This window comes from Anomalospiza imberbis, chromosome 14, assembly GCF_031753505.1.
Source record: "Anomalospiza imberbis isolate Cuckoo-Finch-1a 21T00152 chromosome 14, ASM3175350v1, whole genome shotgun sequence".
In the NCBI taxonomy this organism is placed as follows: domain Eukaryota; kingdom Metazoa; phylum Chordata; class Aves; order Passeriformes; family Viduidae; genus Anomalospiza; species Anomalospiza imberbis.
The window spans coordinates 8,450,712-8,476,348 of NC_089694.1; the positions used below are offsets into that span (position 1 = coordinate 8,450,712).

Genomic DNA, 25,637 nt, shown 5'->3' on the forward strand with positions numbered 1-25,637 from the left:
TCCAGCCACACCAGTTATCAAAAGGCTCATTTTTTGCATAATTCCATTTCTGTCCACTTCCACAACGGCTTTAATAAAAGGAGATTACTGATCAGTTCTTTGAAAATTTCTGTTTACTTCTGTTACTAGCCCTTTCTTCTTTTTAAAAGAGAATTTGTTTTAGATAGTCAGCAATTAACTAGAGTAATTTAATATTCATATGTCTCATGATCCAGTGAGAGAGAACATGGGTTTTATCACTAACTGGTACAGTAAATGCTGCCCACAGCCAGGGGTGGGTCCAGCTAGTGGTTTTGCCCTCACTGCTGATATGTGAGAACACGATTTTGTGGCAAAGCATCAACCTCCTACCTGCTGAAGCTTCCTCTTGTTTTCACCAGGGAAAAAAAAAAAAAGAAAAAAAAAAAGAAACTATTTTCTGCCAAACCTCAAGAGAGCTGTTGTTCTGCTTCACCACCAGGTCCAGGCCCACGCCCTGTTAGAGAGAGAGCCCAGCAACCACGGACCCACCTGAGGGACCACAAAACCTCAGCAGCACATCTGCAGAAAGGCACTGCTGCACCGAGGCAAGCACAGTATGGCTGTCAATAACAACAACAACAAAAAATTAAAGTACAAAGCCCTCTGTGTCACCTCCTGTATTGCAAACACTGCTGGCTAATAAAGGGTCCTTCACAAACATGGATATCCTCCTTGGCAGGCGGGACAGATGTGGGCTATCACACCTCAGCCAGCTCCTGGAATACACCTAGAGAACTGCACACTCATCAGCCTGCCCCAGGGTGGGGGAAAATGCAGAGGCAGCAGCTTCCCCATTTCGCTTTCTGATCACACTCCCAATTCCATTAGGAGAAATCAAAATGCATCATGCAATCTCTGGGGACTTTTCTATCACACAATGGCTTCTGACAGCTCAGACAACAGGGCACTGTATGATGACATTCATGCTGCTTGCCTGGCAAAAAAGGAAGCCAGAAGGGAAAGAAAACCCACTGCTGGCATATGCTCACCTAATCTGAAGGTACAACCCCTCCAGAAGAACAGGCAGCATTTACACACCAGAGGAGTCAACCAGACAGGCTCCCCATCAAGAAGCACAATTTAGAGACCACAGTGTCATCTCCAGCCCAAATTCCACTGGCACCTACAATCCCTGGCCAGCCCTGGCATGGCTCAGCATTGCCCCCATCCCAGCACAGGTCCTGAAGCCTCCCAGCCACCCCTGACAGAGCTGGGCCAGAAGGATATCTCCACGTGATAAAGAAGTGCTCTGTTTTAGTATTAATAACTTTCAAAGGGAGAGGTCTGCCAGAACAATGTAAACAATGCAGGATACAGCAACCACAAAAGCTTAGCCAGCCAGATATTTCATATACTCACTATGACATTCAAAACTCATCTGTGTGACAGACAGGGCAAGTGCCACGCAGGCTCCAACCATCACCCAGCCCTGAGAAGGCCATTTCCTTTCATTCCTGGTCAGAGAACTGTGACTTTGGCAGATGGAGGAAGGCAAATGACATTATAAGGCCTGACCAGGAGCTTGCTGGGACTCTGAACAGCCTCATGGATGCAGGAGGTGCTTTGCAAACATGGGCAGGAACCTGAGAATTCACACAGTGTCTGCACAGGCTGATTCTCTCACCAGCATGAAAATACTGAAAATCCATCATGCAAGCCAGGGATCCAGGCCATGCAAAGTCTGCCAACAGGTGGGTTCCTAGAAACTAATTTAATGTAAAGAAAGGAAGAAGGGAACATCGGGAAAGAGGAGTCCAAAATCCTCTCAGTTCTTTATTCTCCAACGTGTGCTGTCTGAGACCTGAGTTTTCAGTCTTTGTTTTGTATCTTCCTCTACTCAAAAGAGTTCTGGCTGATTTTTTCCACGTGTCCAAAAGAAAGTTAGTGCATCTCTATTCCTTCATCCTTTTTCAGGCACGTTTTTGGAGAGCAGGCTACCATACATGGATCCTCTCCCCACACAAGCCCTTTCCCTGCCAGGGAAGCTGCCCCAGTTGGGCACCCGGCAAGCTGCACGTGCACCCCCACCCAGCAGCATGTGAGCCAGGAGCTCCAGTGCCTTTGGGAAACGTCAGACCTGCTTAGGCTGATCTGCACATGCACAAAAAGCCCAGTGTGCCCTCAGTGCACCACATCCACTGGCTCAAACCCCTTCCTGAGCCATGCCAGGCTTCGCTGGGTCCATGGGGCACCCCTGCTCCTCGGGTCCCAGTGTGCCTGCCTCCAAACTTGGCTACCTTCCACTGGGAGGGACAGCAGAGCACAGCCCAGTGCCTCTGCAAACAAACCACCCTTCATCTCAAAGGCATCCCAAAGCAGGAATGGTCTGCTGCCCCCCAGCCATGCACTGCTGCTGCTGTCCTCTTCTGCAGGGCAAAACACAGGAAAGCTGGAAGACCCCACCACAGTAATTTGATTTTCAAAGCACGAGAGATAGCATTGGCCCCCAACTCCTAACTTTACCCTCTGATCATAATAGAAGGCAACCAGAAATCTACTGATATGATTTGACTTCTGGGGGCAGAATGTTTGCAAGAAGCCTGTTACGATAAATATTTCATGTTAGACTGCAAAAAAAAATAATTTTTTCTAGCTCTTTCCTTTTTCCATATAACAAGACAACATAATGAACAACCTGTGTAAATAATACATTTGAGAACCCATTATCTAAGTCATATACATATTTATTTCATGATGGTTTTGTTGCATATTTTAGTATAATTGTTCACAGGTTTAAAGCCAAGAGTAAAACAGAAGTAGACAAATCTACTGCAACAGAAAGAATTAGTAAACTGGTTACTCTTTTGTTATTTTTAAGTACTGGGGAAACACCTTGCCAAATAAATAAGAAAGATATCTCCATTTTACTGAACTTGAGGAATTTTCTTTTCAGGCGGCCATCACATTTCTCTCATGCCCTTTTCCTTTAAATGTTTCCATTTTTAAGAACAGAGATACAAGAAAAAAATTGCATTAAAAAGCTCATATCAGATGTAGCAACCATATAGTAAGAAAACAGAATTTAGTGAATTCCAGTATTCAGTAAACACCAACAAAATGTCAATAATGTCAATTCAGTAAATTCCAGTATTCAGAAAACACCAACAAAATGTCAATATTTTGCCAACTGGTCTCGCTTTTGGTCGCAAACACTCCTCTCAGAATATAAAATCAGAATAATTCACATTAATGTTCACATTTCTTTTTGTGATATGAGATTATTTCAGTATGACTGTACCTTTTTTCCCTGATCTATTTAACACCCTGATGAATTTTAATGCATGTTCAAATGAAGGCAATTAAATGTAATGTTTTGACATTTCTGATGCAAAGTTTGAAAACAAAAGCCAACTCATTTATTGAAATTTTCCCACTCCGGTTTCTCTTGAACCCATGTTTGGATTCAAGTGAAACTGTTTTCAGACAGCACATTGTTCAGGAAGTGGCTGCTAACCAATTTTCACAAATCACCTCCATAAGCACACTGCTTCCTCCTAACCACAGCCCCAAAACGCTTCACAAAATCAAGGGCTGCCGGCATTTTAACAGCTACACTCGCACGCAGAGCTCCATTCCCAGCAAATTCATGGTTTTTAGCCATGGTGGGAAGCAGAGGCAAGAAGAGAAGCAAGATCTCCTGAGCCACAGCTGCCCGCATCAGCCCCTCTCTTACCTTTATGAAAAAGTGCATTTTTCACACACCAGGAGCTCCTCAAGGCACTGCCCCAGACCACAGCCCAGCTATTACACAGGAGCTAAAAACATTATTTATGCAGGACACTGAAAAGGTCACAGTCTGCTACAAAGTCCATCTTCTGCACTGCTCAGTTGTAAGATCTCAGAAGTTACTAAAATTTAGGATTTTCAAAGGTAGGAAGTAGGGCATGGGGAATAAATGGCCTTTGAGAAGGTGCTTCTAAAGCAAATCTTGAAAACCTTTCAGGAATTCCACAAGGTCAGCAGGTGACAAGGGCAGACTTAAAATACACAAGGATTTTGAAAAAGTATACTACAAACAGCTGAAAAATAGTTTCTTCTTCAATCTTAGGAAACCAACTGATTTGTTGTTCCTTTTGTTATGTTTTATTAGGTATTGCCCAGAGGTACCAGAGAAGGACTTTCAAAAAATCATACATGCGCTCTTCAGGACATTAAAGCAGATTTGGAAAGTCCAGTTCATAAGGAGCTCTAAGAAAGAGTCAGAGACACAGAGATAAGGTGACATGTCCTCACCAGGCTCTAAAATCCTGCAGTTCACTGTGTAAAAAAGTAGTTACTAAAGCTAACCTGCCATGGGACTCAGCTCAAACATCTACAAACAACACACTAGATTTCCTGCCATTTAAAATTAAATAATATTCATTTATTAACTGTCATAGCTATGTTTTTCTGGGCTGCAAATAGACAGTTACGGATTTTCCCCAAGTTCCGCAAATTTATCTATCGTATCCAATGAGAATACTTCTGAGTCGGTCAGATACTGCAAAACTCAGACACACAGAGCACTGGTCATGCTGATGTGAATCTGCATGATGGTGTGAATCTGGGTGCTCCTGAGCAGTCAGGATTACTGAAATCAATGTCACTGGTGAGGTGCTTAAAGCACAGCAACGTGCTTGAGCAGGGAATTAAGAGCCTGAACTACTTCCTACAATGCTCATATTACCACCAGTGCATTTTTAGCACGTTCTCCTACCTTCAAAATAGCATGACCCAGTGACAAAATCTGAAGTGTTATGCAACATGAGCTCAAAATGCCAACAGTTTAGGATGAAAATGCACTGTACTCTCCCACATGGACTTTTAGGTCCAAACACGGAGGACCTGAAAGCAGGAGGCCTGTCAATAAATTTTTTGCAAGGATTTTATTACTCTCTAATGGCACATCTAATTATTGTACATTGCTCTGTTCAGCCAGAGTCATTATTGTATAGAGGCATTCCATAGCTGAGAGGTTTTTTTCACATCCCCACTCTTCTATTTTTGATAAACTAGTTTGGTTCCTAAGAATCTTAATCAAGCTCCTCTGAAATATTCACTAACTAGAACCAGGACTTCACAAATTGCTAATTAATTTCACATGTTTGATCCATTATTTTAAACCCCAGTGCTGAATATAGTTTGGCAATCCCATGCAAATAGGCAGGGAAGACAAGATTAAGAAGAAACTAAACACAGCACCAAACCCCTAAAAAACCCCAGCACAAAAATGCTCCTGACTCTGACAACTGAATACACACCATAAACTACCTGTTGTATATATATATAAATATTTCATACAGAAGTGGGGGGGTTTTGTATCATCCAAGTTAGTAATTCACACTCTAATAGGCTGGGTTGATAGTAGGTATGTCTTGAACTCAAAACTGAGATGGGAAGAACACATGGTCCCATCTTCTGTTAAAAGCAGGGACTTAGGTTACATTAACCAAGACAGTGACAAACAGCCTTGGATATTTTCAGCAAAGGTGACTCCACAACCACCATGAGAAACCTGTTCCAGTGATGACTCATTCTCAAGGCACTGAATTTTTTTCTCACAACCAAATGGAACTTTTCCTGAACAACCCATTTGCCCTGTGCATCCCTGCACTAACCATCACTGAAGCACTTGAAAATTGTGACTAGATTGTCCCAGGGTTGAAAAGATCCAATTCCTTCAGCCTTTCTTTCTTCAACCCACTAAATGTTTTGGTTGCCTCTTGTTGAATCCTCTCTGGTTTCTCAACATCTCTCTGGAACTGAGGGAGCAAAGATGGGACACAGCATTCCAGGTGTGGCCTAACAAGACCATGGAAAATAATCACATCTTGTGATTTGCTTGCTAGGCTCTTGCTGACACAGTCCAAGGCACAGTTTGCCCTCCTTGTATCAAGGGTGCCAACTCCAAACCCATTCTGATGGGGGAGGAAAAGAACAATTGTGGTGTGGAAGCAATAAGAAAGGCACAGAGACACTTATGTGAGTGCATTTCGGATTTGCAGACAACTGAGAGAAGATGAAGAAACACACCTGGTAGTATGCAGACTTCAAGGGTCTCATTAAAAATTGAAGAAGTTAAATACCAAAACCCCAACCCACACCAGTGTGTTACTGGTATTGCAGCCCTACATGCTGCAGTTTTCAAGGCAACCCATTCATAAGCACAACAGCATTTCATAGCTCATGACAATGGCAGCAGCACACATTAAGTTCAGACGTACTCCTGGGAGAGATGCCTGTGGCCAGGAGCAGCAGACAATCTCCATTATTTGTTTGCACAAGGATCTGTGCAATGAGCTGCTGACTCCATCCCATGCACTGTTGGCAGTGACTTTATACACTGCTGCCTGCTGTAATTAACGAGTTTTTCATGTGGACGAGATACCAGCTCTTCTACTGCTGCCATGATGGGTTTTGCCTTTTCTTTTTCTATACCTTTTTTGTATTCTCATACTCTAAACTCTTTAAGCCTTGTATCTCAGCACAGTCCTGGTATTCTGCTAGGCCAGGAGACCAACCATCCCAAAGGCCTCACAGCTGGAGGCTGGAAAGCCCTGTGCTATCCTGAGAAACCAAGCCCCCTCTAGAACACATCCTGCAAACTAGGATTAGCCTTGTCTAGGGGGCAATACTTTAGAATAGGGACCTGTCACACTATTCATTCAAGTCTCTCATTGGGACATCTTCATTAGATATGCTAATTTGCAAGGTCTATAAAATTGTAAATGTGATCTGCTGTGTGTGTGCATTTCAATGTATTCCACCTTGATGAATTGTTGCACCATACAGATCCTTACTAAACACCAAAGTAAAAACCCTTCATCCCTTAACTGTATCTGGTTCTTGATTTTAGGACCAAGAAAAAGGCATCACTACCAAAAACCAAAATAAAGCAAACAGATAGACAAACAAGCACTTTAACCAACTGCTAGTGAAACAGAGGATAGCATTTTGTCATTTCTATAGAGTACAACTGATTTCCCTCTTTGACTCGTCAAAATCTCAGTGCCTTGAAGACTAAGATTAGCTTGAAAACTGTAACTCACCACAAATGACAACAAAACAACCTGAGATTATGTGTCATTTTTAACATCTCTGCAGCACTTTGGAGACTCTGAAATTGCATTTCAGCCCCAAGACACAATCTTTGGCAAGTGGCTTCTTCTGACTCACGCACAGAAGATGGTTTCAAAGTTTTCAGCTCATACACATTCGCCATCTGGATTACACTGAAAATAACTGTAATGTTTCTTACATTTAACCTTCAGGTGCTACCATTACTTAAGGTTTTCAATACAGTCCACAGATTGCAACTTAGCATGGTCAGGTGATTCTTTCCACACACTATCCAGCCTCAAAAAACTCCACGTTCCTTCCCTCCACCACTCCCAATTCAATTACATCAGCCAGTTATTCAGTGAAATGGAATATGAAGAACTTAACAGACTTTCAAATTGAGATAAACTGAAACACTGTATTTATGTTTTGCTGCACTCCTGCCACTCTACATCAGCAGCAAAGTAACTCATAACTCATGTCAGCAACTGAAGCACGATTCAATGCCAAGAAACAACTGTGTTAAAAAAAACCCAAAAAAACAACCAAACCCCCATACACTTCCTTACTCAGACCTGCTTCCTTTTTGTATCCTGAGTCTTACGTGACTGCAGAGAAATAAAAATATTATCTATGCAGAGTCACTACAGGAAGGCAGGGCTGCTTCCACCCCTGCTAAGCCTCAGCAACAGCACTGCTGCTTCTTCATCAGCTGCATTACTGGGAATCCTCGTCTTCCCTCTTGACTCCCATAGCTCCAAACCAGAGCATCTCTCTCAAGTTCCCTGTGCCCTCAGACTCCATTAAAGATAAATCCATTTTGCACATACAGTAGCTGCAAATCTGTCAGGGTTTATCACCAGCCTCCAAGATCATGTGCCAAAAAACATCAGCCCCTGGAACTATCCAAAGACACTGGCCTCTCTTTCCCTAGGCCACTGAAAACTGGCAAGCCCAGGAGAAGGCTGATCCACATCACTAAAAATAAAGAAGACAAAAGCTCCAATCAGGTGCCTCTTGGCATCAGAAAATACCATTGCTGACCTCATTTGGCCCACAAAAGCTTCAGAAGGATGAGGACTCTCAGAACATGACTGAATGAGAAGGATTAGGAACAATTCCTCTTCATCTTGATAACCGAAACAACAGAGCAGCCATAAACTCAGAGTCTCACAGCCTCTTCCAGAGCTCAGGAAGAATCCTGTGACCCAAACACTTCAAAAATGGCAACCCTTTCCACTGCCCCCATATCTCCCTTTCCCCATTTACTCAACAGAAAAATGACCCTGCATCAAAAATTGGAACAGAGAAAATGCAGTAACGGGCTGCTATGGAAGGAACACCTCTCATCAAAGATTATGAAACTAACAGCAGGAGTCTTTGAGAAAAATATTTCACTTCCCCCGAACTTACAGTTTAGTTCTTTCTGAACACACAAGCACAGAGCAGCACACAACTGCTCTGCATCAGGGGTGATGGAGCAGCACTGCCCAGCACTTCAGAGCCACAGAGCCCATGCAGCTAGCCCATACTCCTGAGGGCAATAGAAACAGGCAAAGAACTCGCAGCAGTGCCATGGCTCAACATGGACTTCCCAGTGACACCCTCAGCCTTCTCACTTCCTCCCAGATGACACTGGCAGTTACATGACACAAAACATTGCCCTGCTCTCTGAAGGTCCTTAATGATCAGCAGCTCTAGAAACCCTCAAAGATGCTGGCTCTCATACTTGGAGAGCAGTTGCTCATGCCCTGAACACCCATTTTCACCCCTGGCCTCAAGGGCATGCAGGGGGATGGACAGATCTTGCCAGAGGTAGTGCATGGGATGTTCAGAAACTTATCTTTCCCAAATGCATTCCGTGGAGAAGGTGCAGAGACTGGACACAATCTGACCTTCAGCTCCTCAACACTGAGGAGACAAAGGCATGAAAGAGTCAATACTCCCCAGCCACCAGCAAATGCACTATTTCCAACTACTTTCAGTTTTCCCTTACTGTCAGGGAAGACTGTGCACCACCTCCCATGGCATTATTCTGAATCACCTCTTACACAGGATTGTTCTTTGGATTCCAGCACGTGGAAACCAGGAATTAACTGAAAAACTCACCTGTAATTTCAAGAGGAAATGAAGCCTAAGTCTCATGAATTCTGGGTGCCATTGGATTTTTTTTCACATCTAATTCACGCTCTGCAAAGGTAGAAGTTACCAGGACTGGCGTATTTATGTCCTACTACTTCATAAGTTGTCAAAAAAATCTGCTGGCTTTTAGTCAGCTATTCTATACAAATCTTTATAACATTTCTATTCAGCTCTAGCATTGTTATGTGTACAATTAATACCTCTTCCATTTCATTTTAAAAGACCCTGAAGTGGAACTGGAATAATTCAGTATGAATAATGCTCTCCTTCAATAAATCTGTTAAACATGGTTTTCTAAATCTAATGATGAATGTTCAAAATTTTATTTTCATTTTTATAGAGTTACATATATTAAAATATGAATCATCTTCACAGCCAACAAAGCAATTTAGTAATCCTGAATATAATTTATTTAGCCTGAAATAAGTTTCTCTTTGATTATGTGCAAATTACTATGTGTAGTTTCTGAATGTATGTAAGAATCTAACACCTCAGGAGAATAAAAACATGCTCTAATGATATGAGTAAAGTATATGGATAAGAGAGACTACTTTAGAACTTAAATATTTATAATCACAAGCCCATACCAGACAAACTGCAAAATTATTCCAGAATTCCATTCATTTGCTCTATCAGTGAATGAAGGAATTCTAGCATTTTATAGATCACAGGACACAGTACACAAAAGTTAAAAAGAAAAGTGACTGTGAGCCTAACTTCTCATGGCCACTGCAGAAGCAGCTGTTCCACTGCAGCTGCCCTTCTGAGGAAACACATTTGCTCTGGGTGCAAGGCCAGCACTAGGGAGAGACCACCAGGGACACAACACCTGAGAACATTCAGGTGGTGCTCAGTGGCTGCAGGAGGATTTCCAAGCACACTGAGGCTTTGGTCCGTGTGAAAATTGCTCACGACAGTGACAGAGCTGACTGCTGAGTGTGAAAAGTGCATTTTGCATCTGGCCTGGCTGCCACCATCAGCTCCTTCAACAGCAGCTTCCACCACCATGCTCCAGCTAAGAGCAGCTCCCCCAAGCAGAATACCCCACTGCCCACACTATTTGTCTGACCAAAGTTTAACCATTTGTTTCACCTCAGTTAGGGGTGTGCCTGCACAGAGCTGGGGTCACACCCAGCCCCTCACTCCTCCAGTGCAGGATGCGCGTGCACAAAGCTTGCCCCCAGTGCCCCCAGCCCTTTGAGACCCCTTCTCTCAGTGCCCTCCTCAGATGTTCCAGCCAGTCCTGGTGCAGAATGAGCAGAGGCTGAAATCACTCCATTCCCACAGCTGTCAGACCCTGGTCTCTCACATGCTCAGTGGAGAGCAGCCTTTGGTACAATTTTAAATTGTCACTGTCAATATTTCTTGCACATTTTGGCAACTAACATTCTAATAAGCTACATGATGGCTCAAAACATTTTCTTTTGCAGCAGAGAAGCAAACTATGTTGCTCCTTCCTGCTTCTGCCATGATTAAGCAGCTGATTCAAACTCAACATTCATAAAAGGTGACAAGATTGAAATTTTTCTTTCCCAATATAAAAATTAATCCAGACACAAAAAAAGGTCAATTTTTTCACAGAACATTCAGGATGTTTGGGATCTTTTTACAGGTAAAAAACAACAGCACCTCTAAATCTCTCTTGGGCTCTAATCTGTCCATGTAAACCCCCGAGCATGTATTTTTAATTCAGTAGTATTAAAAGCAGTATCTGAATGACAATCTCAGAAACAACACAGACTTACCACCACAAAGAGTTACATGAGAAAGATTCTGCTTCTGACATAAAAATAATAATAATAAAAAAGGTAGCATGGAAAAGAGAGATTTCCCAGAACTGCTCCTGTAAAGCTTTTTCCAGAACCTATAGCTTCAAAGGGAAAGTAAAACGTGATGACAGCAGATCTGCCACCAGAGGATGGACACCAAAATGCAGCATGTATTCAGTGCCCTGGAGAAAGAAGAAAGTCCTGCATTGCTACACCAGGACTCTTGTGCACTTTTCCACAGAGGAATCAATGCACAAAGAGCCTGCACACACACAAGGACTTGCCAAGCAGGGCCTTGTCAGCAGTGGGACCAGGGGGAGAAGCAGCACCAGACAGATTTATTCCAGTGCCACTACTCTTCTGATACACCTCCAAGGGCTCAGCAGCATGGCCTTTTCCTTCCTCTGCCTTCGTTCTTGAAATGGGAACTTGGTTCTCTATTTAATCACAACTATTTCCTCTTCTTAAATCACTTTTAGGGAAGGCTTCACAGTGAAAGAACACTTTTCTAGGTTTGTTGTTGTAACTAAAGTAGGCTGTGCATGGTGCACAGAGCACTATGCTGTGGCAATGTTAATTGCTGCATTTTCTTGTTTGGTGGTTCTGCTTTGATACCACAGTGACAACGCAATGTGACAGGTAATGACAGAAATCAAAGACTTCATTGCCTCCTGCAGAGCAGGGCTAATTGACACCTCTGTCTTGAACAGCACTGCTGTCTGAGCTTTGAACTTCACCCAATCCAGGCCAAATTTAGCCCTAACTGATGCAAATTTCTACCAGGCACCTTTTAAATAATTTTAAAAAAGAGAAAATAAGAACAGAGCAGAAGGAAGTTAGCACAAAAGCTGTTTATGTGACCTTTGTGGCAGCAAAGAGACATGAAAACAGGACAGAATTATGTAGAAAAGAGAGAAAGACAAACCAGGCTACTACTGGAACAATTGTCCACCTTCTTAAATGGTGCTCACTTCTGCTTTAGGTAATACAGCTTTAGCAAGAACAGCATCCTAAATTAAAGAGGGATCCAAACCTTGTAGACTTGTCCATATGTCCCATTTCCAACAACTTGCACCAGTTCAAATATTCCTGCAGGGTCCTGCAAAAAGCAGAAGAAATTATGTTATTTGGATTAGAGCAACCACTTCATAACAGAAACTAATTGTACACCATCAAAATGAAATATCCCGGGCACATCTCCTAATGATCTGTGTTACACACTAAAGGGAAATTGCCAAACCACAGAGTAAGAAATGCATTAGTATTTACATTTTCAGTCAAGTTTCACAAAACCCTATATACAAAACAATTCGGTGAAGATTGGCAGGATGGTACTGCAGCAGATACAACAAATAAATGAAAGCATGTGAAAAATACTGTAATTCAACTGCAGCCTCAGCTTACAGTAGAACAAGGAAAAACTCCAGGTTCCTAAGCCTTACCACACTGAGCTAGCCTGGAGGCTGAGCTGCTGTCCTCTGCTGTGAAACACTTGGTATGAGCAATGCAACAAAGGAAAAAACCTAAAGAGCGGAACTGAAAAAAATGACAATATAAAGCACCTGAGCCCAGTTACCTTAGTGAAGGGAAATGTACCAAACCAGGCAACCTTAACTTACAGGCAGGCTGAGGACACTCAACTCTCGTGCTCTGCAAACACAAAAAGTGAATTTGTCTGAGGTATTGAACTCTTGGCTTTGAACCCAAAGTAGATTGCTGTTAATTTACATAAGAGATTAATGAGTCAGGTGATCAGTCTACCATTCCACATGAGCCAGCTTCTATCTTGTGCTGTAGCACCAGTTGCACTAACACCAACCACTGCTCCGAGGTTCTCCTGCAGCATGCTGCAACCCCTCAGGTACAGGCAGCCCATCTTGCTGCAAGGCAGGGGCAATGCTCTCCCCTGAACGACTGAGTGCATTAAAAAATCTGGTGCTTCAGTTAAAACTCCCTTCAGCGATTTATTTAAAAGCATTAAGAGCTCAAGAGATCAGTTTCTCGGTTTCTGGCTGAGCCATTTATCACTCAGCTGATTTCTTACCATGGTATCACTGAGAGTGATATATTTTATATAAATTATTATTAACTCCATGTGTCAGTTTTACCACATCTGTTTCAGCAATCTGTCATGTCAGTTAATGCCTATTGGTACTGCTGAGGGATGTGATACAGAAAAACATTATCTCAGAAGTACAATTTCTATGCCCCTGGTTGCAAAACATCCTTTTTTTTAGAGGTATCAACCTATTCTCCACTCTACTTATATGTTAGTATTTTAATATAAGTAATTCTTTCTTCATATCTGATATGGAAATGTTTACCTTGGCAAAATCCCAGTCGAAACACACAGGCTTTTTTTTCTGAGCAGATTCTACCTTTATTGGCACAACTGTCATGATAAATGCCAAGAGCTTTCACAGCAACACAGCCCAGACTTCCATAACTGAAAGTACTAATGAGTTAATTTGATTTTAAGTTAAATGAGTTTTAATCATAAACTTCCTAGACTGTCAATCTTATGATACTTTTTCTTTTTTTTTTTTTTTTTAACAATGTGTAAATCAGATCAAGATGACTTACTCCTGACCCATGCACATCATTCTGTGTCATTTTTTCCTCTTATTTCAAAACAAGTCAGTAAGCCTTCTAGACTTAAACCCCAATTCCAAAAGCCCTCACTAAAAAGGCAATCAATGGGAACACTCACATATGGATTTAAGCAGAGGAATAAGAATGCCTACAAGACTGGATCTCACTAAAGATTTCTTTGCTTTCTTCTCATTTCCTCATTTTATGTTTTGATTAGTCTGGCTATAAACAAATGCTTTTCTTCAGTGGGGCTGAAGTCAGCAAATAAACCATTGCTGCTGCTAAAGCAGCTGGTGGGTGGTGCAAAACCTCTGCTTCACGTGCAACCTCTGCACAGAACTGCGCTGCGGGCAGCTCATGGCCCAGGCAGAGAACTCACAGCAGCTCTCTAAGGAACTCTCCCAGAAAAGGGCTTCCATGCATTATATCTACTGCACTCCACAGGAAGCACGAGCAGCACCCTAAGTCACCACCTCTCCTGCAGAAAGCAGCATTGCTGAATTAAGAAGTGCCCACAGTGCACAGAAACCCAGGGGAACCTAAACTGCATTTTCAACTTGGACTTTCCAACTGCTTCTCTTACTCAAATGTGTGCTGTCTTCACTCGTCTTCTCTAAGCTTATTTATTATGCAAATATAGTAATTTAAGTGCCTCAAAATTAGCTTCTCTTTCCTTTTCAATAAATAATAAATTTAATTCTGATTCAGAATCCTAATAGTTTGCTTCTAAAGGCTTCTGACACTCCAGGAAAGACCCTAACAATTATCTAAATAAACACTAGCATTAAAGTTAATACAGTGCAAATCCTATCCTGTCCTTGCCAGCAAACTGAGCATTAGCACCTCAAGCCTCCACAGGCCTGAGTGCAGCCAAATACTTGGCCATCTCTCTTCTTTTAATCAGGACACCACAGTGATCCAAGCCTTGTTAAGAGTCATAAAGGATATTAATCTGGGCTCTGGTCCTTGGATTGCCTTTGTTTGCTTGGATATCAGCACTGCCTTGTTTGCTGGCATTGTTCACAATGGGCCACCTTCCTCATTGTCCTGGAGTCATGTATCATCCCTGATGTAGTGCTTCCTCCCAGCTACCACTTAAACTCATGGTCCAGCTAACCCTTCACCAGCCAGCACCTGCCCAGTTGCTAGATTCCCTCTAAAAGATGCCAAAACACTGGCCTGAACATTCCTCACTCTAAGGCTAATTACCATCATACATTGTACCACATGGTGACCCCCTCGATTTCCCTCCAGCCGCTTGCAGCACACTCAGAAAGCAAGAGCAAGACTGCTAGCCCAGAGGCACCCAGGCCACATCCATCTCCTCTGCAAGGCAGAATGAAAAGCAGCACACGCAGCAAGAGCGTGACCAAAATGCACTTTTCACATCCCGGCAGCTAAAGAAGATCCAGGTGTCTGAAGCACAAGAGGCTCTGGACCTCAGCATCTAATGCAGACTTCAGGGGCTTCTTAGCCTCTGACTGCCCTGGTGATCCCACCAGTGGTAGGAAGCCACAGGCCCCTTTCTTTCCAGGGAAAGGGAAGAGCCCTGGTGAACACCCATTTGGAGGGGAGCAGGGCAATCTCAGTTTGAAAATGACCCTGCTCACAACTGTGGGAATGGGAGCACAACACCAGGCAGCTCCCACTGGCCCCAGGAACACCTCAGACAGAGCAAAGGCAAGGTACCGGTCTTTAAACAATTTCCACAGCTCAGCCTCACCTGCCTCCCATTTCCTACTTAGCACAAACCCCAGACTAAGGCTGCTGACGTGCTCCAAGGGGTTCCTCCCAAAACGAGACATTTATCCCTCCCCCTGTCAAGACTGAAAGTCACAATGCTCTCAGCGTTTGGAGGCTGTGAACCCGATGGTTCTGTCACAAAGTCTGCTGTCTGCTTTGCAGAATGACTCCTTTTCAGACTCACACTATTTCCTCATTTATTTAAGGAGATGACATTCATCTGCTAAAGCCCTAAAGAAGAAGTTCCATTATTTTGCCTTACACCTCATAGCAGGGACAGATTCTGCTTGCTTAGCCAGAAGCCTTTTGCCATCCTTCCTATTTTTACTGTCCCTGCTGCTTTTCCTCTTTCTGCCTCCAGTCTGAACACCCTCCTCGCCATGTGAATATCACAAAGTCTTCTCCCAGCCCTCTTTCTTTTTTTCCCTGATATTTTTAGAAAGTGGCTTGCTTTGGTTTCACTGTCTGGGGATGACTGCTTTTGGCCACAATTGAACTCTTCCCTCCTCTTCTGTCGAGAGCGTTCCACAAAAGACCTGCCTGGGCTGGACGGGCTGCTCAGTGGTCAGCTCCTATGTAAAAAGGGCAAGTGGAACTCGGGGGCATCACACACAGCCCTGTCACCGCTTTGTGGATGTGAAACACTGACAGCACAGCGTTTAATGTGGCCAAAGTTCGACTTACATTAAAAACATAAGAGGAGAATAATAAAAACTCACAGCAAACTAGGTAAATGCTGACTTTTTTAGCTTGGGGAAGGGAGGGGGGCATAAAAGATCTCAAATTTCAGTAACAACAAAAAGGCCACAAAACCCAAACCGCCACGCATATACATATTTTCCAGAAGATCCTAGTTTCCCATTTGTTTTCTCTTCGGAGCATTCACAAGGTCTTCAGGGATGTCGGCAGGAATTATGTGTTATCCTGGCAGGCGATGGAGCCTCCGCGGTGCAGCGCTCCCAGCCGGGCAGCGCTCCGCGGGACCGCGCTCCAGCCAAGGGAGCGCGACCTCTGGAGCCCGCGGGCTGCGGCACCGGGAGAGCCCCGAGGCCGCAGCCCGAGCCCCTCGGGCATCTGCGCTGCCTGTGCGGGCACGGGCAGCATCGCCCCGCCGTCCCCGGCACCACCTCGGATGTGCCACGGTCCCCGCACAGCCGCCCCGCAGCGCCCGCGCTGCTCGCCAAGCGCGGCGGAGCGGAACCCGCTCCGACAAGCGGATCGGGCGGGGTGAAGCCTCGCACACGCCGCGGAGGCGACGAGCGGGGTCGGCAGCCCCGAGCCCGGGGTAGGGGTTCCCCCCGCCGCAGCCCCCGGCCGTCCTTACCCGCAGCGCCGCCAGGTCGATGCCGTCCAGGCTGCGGGCCATGGCTCCGCCGCCCCGAGCTAACGGTGCCGCGGGCGGCCCGCGCCGGCCCGGCCGTGCCCCGGCGGGCGCAGGGAGCCGGGCATGCCCGGCCGGCCCCAACGCCCTCCCCGGCCCGGGCGGCCGCCGCCGGCAACTTTAGCGGAGGGAGCAGCTCGGGAAAAAGTTTGCGAGGAAGTGACGTGCGGCGCCGGCGGGCGTCGGGGCCACCTGCCGCCGGCGGGGCGGGGGCGGCCGCGCTCTGCCCCCCACGCGCGCTCCCCGTGGGGCGGGGATGGGGGATCGCCTCTGCAGTGTGGGATATGGGAGTTCCCCCGCACGCACCGCCCCACGCGGGGCCGGGAAGGGCCGGGCCGAGAGCGGGGACCCCTCCGGCGCCGCAACCCCGCGCTCCCGGCGCCGCGCTCCCGCACGGCGCGCGGGCCGATGCAGCAGCCGCTAACCAAACCCCTGAAGCCCCCCAAAACTGCAGTGACAGCGAGCAAAGAAGAGGATTTTATACACACGCAGCTGAGACACTACCAGCCCCTTCCCCTCGGGTGACGGGCGCTGCGAACACGAGCCCAGGGGGGGACGGCAGCGATGCTGCCAGGGATGCTGGCAGGGATGCTGCCAGGGATGCTGGCAGGGATGCTGGCAGGGATGCTGGCAGGGATGCTGCCAGGGACCCTGGCAGGGACGCGCCCAGGCTCGGCTCAGCCCCGCGGCCCCAGGCGAACGGGGCACGGGCCGTGCCCGCGGTGCGGAGCTGGCAGCAGCCGCTCCGCCAGCCCGGCCCGCAGGCACATCCACCGCGGCTCCGCAGCCTCGCTGCCCCTCAGAGCCGCCTTGCCCCGCTAATTGGGACCGCAGGAGGAACACGCAGTCGTGTGGCAGGCTGGAAGGTCTTGTGGGTATTCTTGGGCCTCGTATTTAGAGGCAGATATCAGTGGAAATGCCACATTTCTGAGACAAAGTCCTTAAACATTCTCAAGGGATGTTCAGGGCGCTGTCCCCTCGCAGAGAGCAAGCAAAGGGGCTGAAATTCTCAATCAGTACTTCCACAGTTGCAGACATAAAATCAAGACAAAGTGGTTGAAGTGTCTTTGGTGCCTATTAGCGCACCAGGAGGGCTGCAATGCCAGCAGCGAGGGGCAGTGTTGTAATCGAGGCGTTTGGCAATTTCCTTGAAAGAAGTGCTGATGTATCACTCAGCTTCAAAGTATTCTTGTACAACAGCCCACGTTGGGTACATTATCGCTAATGTGACCCTGAATTTGTGCTCTCTGCCTGCCTTCGGGCCAGCATGTGGAGGCACTGCTAAAGAGTTGAGGCCAATCACTGCATTAAAGTGTAAATTTGTTGAAGAACTAAACATGCAATGCAGCAGAAATCCACACACACTAACAGCCCAGCCCCCTGCTCTCCCCTGGGCAGCATTTAGAAAATTCTGGCCCTCATGTCACCTTTGTCAAAGTTAAGCCAGAGCTTTGCTCCCCATCTGAGCCTTCCTGCCTTACACAAATATATCATTAGCCTTTTTGCTTATGTTATTTCTCACAATCCCTATTTATCTCTTCTCCCTAACCTTCAGGCTGTCCTTTGTCTCCTGCCACTTTCCACTTCCTTCCTGCCTCCCAGTGAGAAGGGGTGTGAAACTCCCAACCGCTGTCTACCCAACGCCCTCTCTCCCTCTCCATCTCTTAGATCACTTGCTGAAATTAATCCTACCCGCCTTCCTCAGCTCTGATGAGTTCTCCAACTTGAGAATTAATTTCCACTTGACAGAAAGCTCTACCCAAAAATGAGAAGTATTAAAGTGTTTAGAAGTATAACATGGCTTGTAGTATTTTTGCAGGCAGGTCTCTCTATCCCTGCTTTGTGTTTTCACCACCACATTTCATTGCCTCCCCCCTGCACCCTGCTGGGAGTTTCCGTGGGTCCAGTCGCACTCACACCCCTGCAGGCAGGGCTCTGAGCTTCCCTTGCTGCTGGGGAAGGCAGAGCATCATTTCCCCATCAAGGCCTTGCAGGTCTAACAGAAGCCACAGCTGCTTTTGTCACCGATATTCACAGCAGATCTGTTGAGGCTACAAATGCCACCAGGACAAGGGTACTTTACAGTAGAACCAGATTTGCAAGGGCTGATTTCTTCACCAGCTTGCTGACTGGTTCTACAGACACAGAAATGTGCTCCAGGTGTCCCCCACGGCCCCGTGCCCCGCTCCTGGCAAATCCTTCCCAAAGCCCTGACCAAACAGGGTGCTTGTGCTGCTGCTGACCTGTGAGCAGCCTCTCCCACCTTGCTCTTCTGCATGAGGCTGAGTGGCAGAGTAACTCCCAGGAATCAGAAATTCCATGCATTAGTGCAATTGTTAATAAACCCACATTCACCTTACCAACAATAAAAAATGAACAGGTTCCCTTAATAATAAATTCAATTTTAAAAATACCAAACAACCAAAGCATTACAAACACAAGAGACAATTAAATGCTATCTGTGCAGCTTTCCTCTCCAAGAGCCATATTCAAAACCCTGAAGCCAAATTCGGCAACCACAGACCCGAACATAAAATCCTTTCAAATGTCTATGTACATGCAAAGGATGTTTTGTATTAAAAGGGAAGTGCAAGAATGAAGGGGAAAGAACTTCCTTTGTTTCAGCAAAGGAAATGCCATTGTACCCCAGAAGTACTGGGCTAATTCTGAGCTCTTCTGTCATCATCCTAACGCAGATTTGGGTCCATAATAATCCTACTAAGAGTGATTGCCCCTACCAGATGTGACACTCAGTAAAGGAAGAGAGTGTTTAAAGCTGAGGCTCAAATTGACATGCTGGCTTGTTTCCTCTAGCTTTGTTTACATTGGTCTTAGCTACAGGTGTGAAGCTGGCAAAGAAATAAACAAGATAACTCATAAGATAACAAGATTTCTGGTCTACAGGAAATAAACAGCTTCTTAAACTGTGGGCTTAACCTGAAGAGGACAAACTGACTCTTTTCAGGATTTCTCTGTTCTCTGAACTGTAAATTCAGAAAAATTCTCATTCAGAAAAACTCCAACACACATGAAGATTTTATTGAAATAATCACCCAGATGGTGCTCAGGGAATGGACATCCCTGCCACTCCCATTGCTGTGGGAACAGCCAGGCTCAGCAGCTCATGCCATATCTGTGACTCCAGAGCCAACCCTCTGCATACATTTCCCAGCATTTTCAGCATACAAATCCAACATGAAGCTCTGAAACCTCAAAGCTCAATTTAGGCTCTCTGCTGTAGAGGTAGGAGACAAATCCCTCCTCAAGCTTCTGGGTTTCCCTGCTTCCAGCTTCCTGGTGGAGAGCTAGTCCTTTCCCAGGACTCCTGTCTGCAGCAGCTCCCCAGCACATGCACCAAGGTCAGACAGGATCTCCATGAACACCGGCTTTCCTTGGCACTGGCACACTCCCTGAGAGATTTGTTTTGCTGGAAGTTTTCCTACATTCTGTAAGGAACCTGCATTATGCCCATGCCTGAGGCACCTGATCAGATTGATGCTGATGGTCCAACATCAGCCCTTATCTCCCAGAATAAAAATACTTCACAAAATTCTCCATTACTTTTGGTTTTTATATGAACTAGAGATTTTAGACATCTCCTTAGTGTTTCTTTAGGGAACAACCCTTGGCTGGCTAAGATTACACATTAGAAGTCTTCACAGGCTTGTGTACAGCCTGGATTTGTCTGGGTGCTAGCTTGGTAGCAGTAACACCATGCCAGGAGTACTATTTCATGGCCACAGAAAAGCAGAGAATACTTTTATCAGGTCACACCTTGGAGAATACCAGGATAACATAGTGCAGCTGCTGCAAAAAATGTTTCTGGACTGTGAAGGGAAGATTTAAGTTTCAGGCCGTGGATATCCACTTACATTCCAATTTTGTTAAAAGATGCAAAAAAAAAATGAACTACCAACGCAATCCACTTCATATCTTCAGCATTCCTGGGACCCATCCCTACAGTGCTTGGAAATCACAGTAAAGTGTAGTTGTTTTCAATGCATTGCTGGATTGTGCTCTGAATATTTCTCATGCTTTCTCCTGTTTGAACTAAAGAAAATTCCCACTTCATTCCAAACACAGTAAGGCTGGGCCAGAAAGTCATATTTAAACCTGAATCTGTCTTCAGATTTCCACTTTGCAGAGACTGCTGCATTAGGATCAAGAGACAGGGTTGCTATCCTGAGTAAACTGGAAATACCAGAAATCTAGACAAACAAACCAAAACAGTAATTTCCCGTACAGTACTCAGAAGCACAAGCAGTAGTTTTCAGCTCTTTAAAAATTAAATAACTTTTTTCTGTTCCTGGCAAACATGCTAGTTCAGTTTCACAGGATATCCAAAATGAGACCCAGCAGCTTCCTTCCCAAAGGATTCCTGAGCGGACAGACAAGCTGGAAAAAGTGCCTCTGACTACTGTAATCCCAGCCAGGATGTCCGCCTCATTTCCCAAGGCTAAAACTTAAGGTATAGGTCTCCCACAAAACATGCATTCCTCCAAATGCTGCTCACTGGGACTTTTGCAGGAGTTTATTTTCTTGCCAGTGGTACCCAGGGAAGCCGGCCCGTGCCAGGCTGTCCCCACACCCAGCACGGGGAGCACGAGGAGCCCTCTCCCTGCAGCACCGATAACCCTGACCCAGCACTGCACGGCACTGTTTCAGCTCAGCCCTTCGGAGTTTCTCAAGGAAACAAATGCTGCCACTGGAGGTTTCCAGCTTCCCATCAGCCCAGCACACAGCCCTGCTCTCCCTGAAAACAGCCACGCCAACCCTTCCAGGGAGAGCAGTTGTGTCCTCTGTAACGATGGTGCTTTGCACTCCTGTCTTTGGACTCTGTTCCAGCACCAGTTGAATCCTCAGCAGTGATTTTGTGCCATAATACATGAATTATAGAGATAACTGCTTCCCGGTGTCGAAGCTGTTTCTATTATTTTGTCTCTCCATGAGAATTTTTCCTACTCTGACTTTCTTTTCTTTCCTCTGTCACTATTTCACTGTGGCTCTGCCTTATATCAGAATACCAAGTCAGTATCTGCCTGCTACAATGATACCAGTGCACAAAGGCTGGCTGGCAATTTTGCAAAATAAAGATAATTTATTGAAATAAATTGAACTCTCACATTTTGTATAACTACTGTATCTTGCTGTTGTGCAGCCATCTGCTTTGTTGGAGGTTTTTCCCTTCCCTCCCATCTTCTGCAAATTTATTTCTTCATTCAAAATAAGAACACTTTGAAACACTTTGCAAGGAACAGTAGCTATATGTTACTAGGTCATCAGATCCCAGAGGAGTTTATGAATACCATAATGAATTTCAGCCCAACATCTGTCTGCTCTCTGAAACAGATGCAATTATGGAAAAAAAATAGCTGCTGCCTCTTCACAGGCAGATCTGTCAGTAAAAAAAAAAAAAAAAAAAAACACAAAAAACAAACCCCAAAAAACAAAAAGAAAACTGACAATGCACAGTTTAATCACTACCACATTAAATTTATCAGTCAAAATATCACATGGCAGACGGTCTTTTTCTAAAAGCAAGACAAGTTGTGGTAATTCTGGCAGAGAAGCACGGGTTTTTTTGACTTTAGAAAATCCTGCAGGCATGGCTTTGCCAACCAAATACTAACTCTGGATGACTCAGACCATGGTTCCCTTTTATCCAAACCACTGAAGTTGGTGGTTAGCTAAAAAGGAACTGGTATCTGAATCACCCTTAGTTGGGAGGAATTGTCAGATTAAAGTCTTGGGCATGGGGTTTTGGGGGCAGGGAGTAGGTTTGGTTTCTGTTCCCTTCTTTCCCAAAGGAAAGAAAAGAAAGATCAACAAGTTTAAATGTGGGGACACCTTTCTTACTCAAAAAATTATTAAAAAAAAAAATTAACTTTATCCTATCTTTTTTAACCATCTCAGTATCATGTGTCCATTTGGGCACATTCTCAGTAAATTAAACAGATTTTTTCAGTCTGTTGCAAGCCTAACCTGTGCCTCACAAAATTACACAATTTTAACCTTGCCTTAGCTACAAAAAAAGCCCAACTCATTGCTCAAGTCCCTCTTACACATCTGCATTTCCCAGGCCCTCTGCTTCTCCTTTTCTTAGAGGAGGAAAAAAAAAGCAAAAGAGGAACTGTAATTTATAAACCTCTATCCAGCCCTCTGGAGCAAAACCTGCCCTCTGTGACCTATTAAACATCTTTGGGGAAGTCTCCTCTATTCTTGCTCCAACTTCCATTTAGTTCCAAGCTGCTTTTCATCTCAGTATTTTGCCAGCTCCGACCATTTCAAACACACTTGGGTGCCCCAGTGCAGTGCCTGAGCCTTTTAAATTCTCCTCTTTTCCTCAAGGGAAATGCATCCTGTATTTGGGAGGCTGCCTAATATGTATGTGTGTGTCTTCTGGATGGGAAAGGCAAAGGGAAGCTCATTTAGGCATTGAGCAACAGTGTCCTCTTCCACAGTAACTAATGAATAAGTCTGTGTCTTTTCCTGTAGATCTGTGCCAGTCCTATCTAAACATTCTCTATCTTTGTATATTAATAACCTGCATATAGCTTCCAGCCAAGTTTCACTTGTGCCTGTAACACCATGCTCAGCCTGGAAAGAGCTCTCGTGGGGCTGTCAGTTCTCTGTGCACTTCACAGCGTTTTGGGCAGAGCACTGAGTAGGTGCACTCGCCTTGATGTTGCTGCTGTGCAGTGCAGCTGTCAGCTGAGACTGTAAACATTTTAAAAATTAAATCAGACAAGTTGTTTAGCGGTTTGGGAAGAATGGGAAGGCTCTGTACATCTGCCAGTCATTCACTGATATTTAGTCATGGAAGGGAATGTGTTTGCACAGGTCTGAGCCTGGGTGTATTTGCTGTTTTTATTGATAACTTGGCAACAGCTGCCAAATTAACCCATTGAAACAATATTCACCTGAGCAGCAGCTCGTGCCAGGCTATGTGCAAGCCCAGCCTGCACACAGTAGGGTGAAGGGCTGTGGCACAGACCCTCCTCCCATTGCCTGGACACTGCCCAGAGCCCCAGAGACACAAACTGTGTCAAATCTGTGGGAACACCTCAGTGCAATACTGTGGGACAAGGGCTGATGGGATCAGCTGCATCAGCAAGGAAAGACAAGGGAAGGGACTTTCCCTCTAGCACTGCTTTGCTGCGGCAGCAGCTTCAGCATCTTTCTAGTAATGCACAGAGCAGAAACGAAGACTTGGATTCAGTTAAAGGAGGGGACACAAAAATTAGTACTGAGGACAAAATGTGCCCACTTGGAATAGCTAAAGCTCTAACCTTATTAAAAAGAGAAGTGACTTTTTCATTTTCTCCTAAGGAGAAAATAGTGGCATTTTATTGCCACATGAGATATAATGACAGCTAGTAGCTGAAGCAGAAACCAAACTATAAAAAGAATAAACCTCCCCAAAACTAAAAAAAACTTCAACGAAGTAGAAACAAAAGCATCACATGTTCACACACCTCCTGGTTTCCACTTCTCATGGGTCTCATGGATCCCTTTCTGGTTCCTAGGGTGTGAAAGAGTGCTCAGACCTCCCCAAATTAGAGATGCTTTCAGCAGCCTCTCAGACAGCTTCACTAGTCCAAAGTCACTGGCGAGCCAGCTGTCCTGGCCACAGCAGCTTCTGTGCCACCCAGGAAACCTGTCCCCTCTGGAGGGCTGACGGCTGCTGTGCAGGAGCCAGGCACAGCCAGGCCCTCAGCTGCCACCCTATAGCACACTTGGGCTTCACTTTCCAGCAGGGAGATTTGGGGATTTAAACCAGCTTCCCTTTTCACAGCAGCTTAGGTTCTTTAAGGAGTTTAACGCCATAAGCCAATTAAATATCTTTAAGTCCTTGAGCTCTCCTACCTTCCCCGAGCAGTTTGCATGCTTACATGGCTTTACAGGCTGAAAGCTGATTTCACCCAGCCAGGATCTGAGCATCTTATGAGGTCACAGGCCAAGCAATCCCAGGCAGAGTCGGGGAGTCTGGAATCCTCTGCAGACCTCAGAGTGCTGCATTCTGTGGCCTCGATCCTGAGAGCAAATTCTTGCCGGTTTGGAAAAGGCCAACTCCACCTTTATTCCTTTGCTTTCCAGAAGCCCCAGCTCTAGGTTATAAAGTAAAGGATGGCCCATGGGTTCATAAAGCGAGAGTGGGAGTAGAGCAGTTATTATCCTCATTTTACACATCCACTGTGGAAGTGTAGGCAGACAGAACTGGTGTCATCCCCTCGGTCCCATCCCAGTGCCTTAGCTCTCCTTCCTGTCTTTTTTCCTTTGGATTAGTTAACACTACAAGTAGGAGAACAGTAATATAATTTGATATTTGAATATGAAAGCTTAGAACCAAGTCTCTGAAGTACTGTTCTAGGCTTTTTTCTTCGGGTTTCTTTCTATTTGTTTTTAAATGGACAAATCAGCAGCATCTCGAAAGCCAGAAAACCACAACATAAAATTTTATGAGAAGCTATCACCAGCCCCTTTTATTTCCTGTAAGACATCCTGCATAGCTAGATATATTTATAAGTATTTGTTTCCTGTAAGACATATCCTGCATGGCTAGATATATTCATATATAAAGTATATGGATTTACATTATATATACATTTAAAAAATCATTGTATATCTCCCAAATGCTCTTTTAAAGTCAGCTAATAACCATATGTCATTTTGTTGTCAGAATACAGTTCTAACTCCTTCAAAGAAAAACCAACATGCTGCAGTAACAATATGATTCTGTAAACTGTTGTGGATTAACATTCAGTGAGCACTGAATCTTCTCTGTGATTAAAAATCCCCACCAGCTGCTCGATCTGCTTTTGTCAGTGAACTTGCTGTCATTTTATAGCAATAAATACACAGTTTGCCCACATACTTGAGGTCAGTCTTGCTTATGCCTGAAAAGGAACATTTCCATGAGTGTTACGTGAAGGGCAAACCCACAGCTCTGG

At 45.0% G+C, this 25,637-nt stretch overlaps 1 protein-coding gene across 5 annotated transcripts in view; it reads right to left on the reverse strand.

Annotated features, from left to right (window-relative positions):
* The window catches only part of NRK (Nik related kinase), a 100,916-nt gene extending 76,274 nt beyond the window's left edge, over window positions 1-24,642 (reverse strand). For 3 of the 5 annotated variants that reach the window (XM_068204760.1, XM_068204759.1, XM_068204762.1), the window contains exons 1-2: window positions 24,553-24,642; window positions 12,004-12,069 (exon numbers count right to left, since the gene is read on the reverse strand). In XM_068204760.1, the coding sequence (XP_068060861.1) occupies window positions 12,004-12,069; window positions 24,553-24,627 (141 nt within the window). In that variant the 5' untranslated portion in view covers window positions 24,628-24,642. Of the gene's footprint in view, window positions 1-12,003; window positions 12,070-16,629; window positions 16,724-24,552 lie in introns of those variants that run through there. The other 2 variants (XM_068204761.1, XM_068204758.1) reach the window with 1 other exon arrangement.
* Between the last annotated feature and the right edge of the window lie 995 nt (window positions 24,643-25,637).